The 2,824-nt window shown below is 30.5% G+C and overlaps 1 protein-coding gene across 1 annotated transcript; it reads right to left on the reverse strand.

Annotated features, from left to right (window-relative positions):
- Window positions 1–4: 4 nt before the first annotated feature.
- Window positions 5–2,004, reverse strand: LOC119665103 (rab5 GDP/GTP exchange factor-like; the record flags this gene model as incomplete). The annotated part of the gene is made up of 7 exons (XM_038074416.1): window positions 1,736–2,004; window positions 1,397–1,666; window positions 1,002–1,317; window positions 789–946; window positions 458–714; window positions 150–392; window positions 5–94 (listed from the first exon to the last, which is right to left on the reverse strand). Coding segments are annotated over exons 1-7 (1,473 nt in total), but the record flags the coding sequence as incomplete, so codon positions are not given.
- Between the last annotated feature and the right edge of the window lie 820 nt (window positions 2,005–2,824).

The raw sequence follows: 2,824 nt of genomic DNA on the forward strand, positions 1-2,824 counted from the left end.
GTGCCTTGTTTATAAGAAAGCTAGGAGTTTTAATTGGTAATATCGTTAGTGGCGCTCTTGCTAGTAATGCGTCAACTTTTTCTGTTATATCAACCTTAAAAATTGTATCGTTTAATTTAAAGTATTTTATTTTAAATATGTATATTTACTTGAAAACTATCCATTTCATTCTTTAGATTTTCAATTCCTGATGATATAATACTGTTGCATTTCTTTAATGACTCCATACGTTTCATATTTTCTGATATAAGATGTAAGCTTTCACAAGCCAATAAAGCACTTTCCCAGGGTGTACTAAATGGCTTATCCCCAGACATAAGTAAATTAAATTCTTCTTCAGGTATACTAAGACTTTCACCAGTTAGATTTTCAATAAAAGAAATGGCACAACACTGCAAAACAAATTTCTTTTATATATAACAAAATAAGCGTTATAAATTATTATATAAATACATACTAAATTTGTAAAATAATAACCACCTTCACCACTCATCAGACGAGATGCGTTTGTAAATCGTGTTACGAAGTTAATATTGCTATGAAGTCTTACTGGATTGGCTTTTAAAACAACAAAAATGAGTGCTGGCAGAAACTCATCTGCACTAGCAGGTCCACCAACTGAGTGCTTTAAAAGTTCGAATATATTTCTGCAGCAACGTACGGTGCATTCAAGTTTTTCCTGCGGTGAATAGTACGAATCTATACCGACCAACTCTACAATTTTTTGTAATAAACAATATTTTAAATTCGTTACAGCATTTGAAGTTTATCTTAGATTTATGCATTACCTGTTATTGCATTATAGACCAAATCACGAGATTCCGCGTTTACCTCATCGATACTACAAGCTAAATGTTTTGCAGTGATCCAACTTAATTGTCGTATACGCCTTTGTATTTCAGCATCTTTTTCTTCATCTGTCGTAAAGTAAGGACTAAACAAAAATCTATACGAAAAAATATATATTTAAAGGCTTAAAAATTGAAAACATTTACGTTTACTTGTGATTTTGTGTCATTACAGCCTTTTCAAAAAAATCGATGGCACTTTCACGATCCTCATTGGTAGCTATTTGAAATATCTGATTATTATGCACAGTATCAGCAAATTTTGTATATGCATTTTGCACCAATTCGGAAAGTTCCTCAACATTTTTATTGGCATTGCTATTCATATAACTACGTATAGTTCCATCTAATCGTTGTACTTCATCTTTGAGCACACGTTTTCCATCATCGGGAACACGTAACTGTTTGAATTGTAAAATAAATTGCTTCTCCGTTGCGTCCGGTATATGCGGTTTGTCTTGAATAACAGCTATTTAGAAAAAAATAATAATAATTCTTACATGAATCAATTCTTTAATGAAATAATTATCAATAAATAAATTTCTTACTCTGTTGTTCTTCATTTTTGTGTTTTCTAGTTTTTTGCGTTGTTGATTGTAGTGTTTTTTGTATAATAGCACTATAGGGTACTAATGATTTCTTTTTATTGGATGTTCCACTACTACTGGTGGCTTCATCTTGTTTTTTCGATGGCGAGCGATTTAGCAAATTTTTGGGAGATAAACGTCCAGCTACAAGGCTGCTATTCACACTTCCATCACTTGTTTTTGGTAAATTTGGATCGATTCTAAATGCTGTTGAACTCGACAGTAAATTTTCTAATAACAAAATCAAATTATATTATAGTATTCTATATATTGTAAATAATTAATAAAGAAAGATCATACGTTTTTTCTTCTTGTCGTTACGTTCACGAAAGCATTTTGAGCAAAGTCCCTCGAATTGAGAATTTCCATAAAAGCCACAGCCCTGTTTACATTTTAACGCGCTGGCACTTAATCGCAGTTGTGGTACTCGAGAAGTCATACTTTAATTGCTTACTATATATTAATTTATTTTAATTATAGTTAATAAATTTCTACGTTTTGGCACTTTAAATTGCTTTTAATATTTTATAGCTTTCTACCAATTATTTTCGCAACAACTTTTTCTTGCAATAAAATGATTAATATATTGATTTGTGGGATGTTCACAATAGAATTTTCAGCTTTTGTTGTGATCCACATTTTCTTTAAGATGAGTGTTGCCGGACTTATAAAAAACTAAAATCAAATTGTGTTATAATGGCCGTGTACGAATTCAAGTAAATTGAGGTAAAGTAAATTGAAATTTCCTAGGGATTTTTTGCACTGTACTTATGTAAATATTTATTTATTTATTTATTGTAGTTATTTATTATTTTTGGTTGAAAGTTTTGAAATTTATTTATTTATTTAAAAACATCTTATAAAATTTTCACAATGGTAACTCCTAATTTACTTAATTTTTATCTAATATACCCTACTCGAAATTCTGGTAAATACCAACATTTGCTGCCATACTGATGTAATTTACTATTTCCCTCAATTTATTATCAATTTAGTCTAACTCGCAAACGGCCATAATAAAACAACAGGACAGTTCATAATCTTGGTACGTCGGTTCGAATGCGTTTTTGCAATGTTGGATTATTGAGCACACGTTCAAAGAAGTGCTATTGCTAATGCTTTTTAACAGCTCTTTTTGTTATGGGATTTCATTTGATTGTTATATTCATTTGGAAACATTCCAACTGAAACACATTCTATTAGCACATTCACACTGTCTCATTTAGGAGGTTTTGCTTATGATACTAGTGTTCTCACCAGATTTCACACAAAGCTGTTCTATGTAAAGAGCGTAATTTGGCATTTTATTTGTGTTACGTTCTCAGTTTGCAACAGATCTAATTTAGATATTAGAAAATTTATAAATATAAGTATTGATTAGGACGTGTG

This window comes from Teleopsis dalmanni, unplaced genomic scaffold, assembly GCF_002237135.1.
Source record: "Teleopsis dalmanni isolate 2A unplaced genomic scaffold, ASM223713v2 unscaffolded_contig_3504, whole genome shotgun sequence".
Lineage (NCBI taxonomy): Eukaryota > Metazoa > Arthropoda > Insecta > Diptera > Diopsidae > Teleopsis > Teleopsis dalmanni.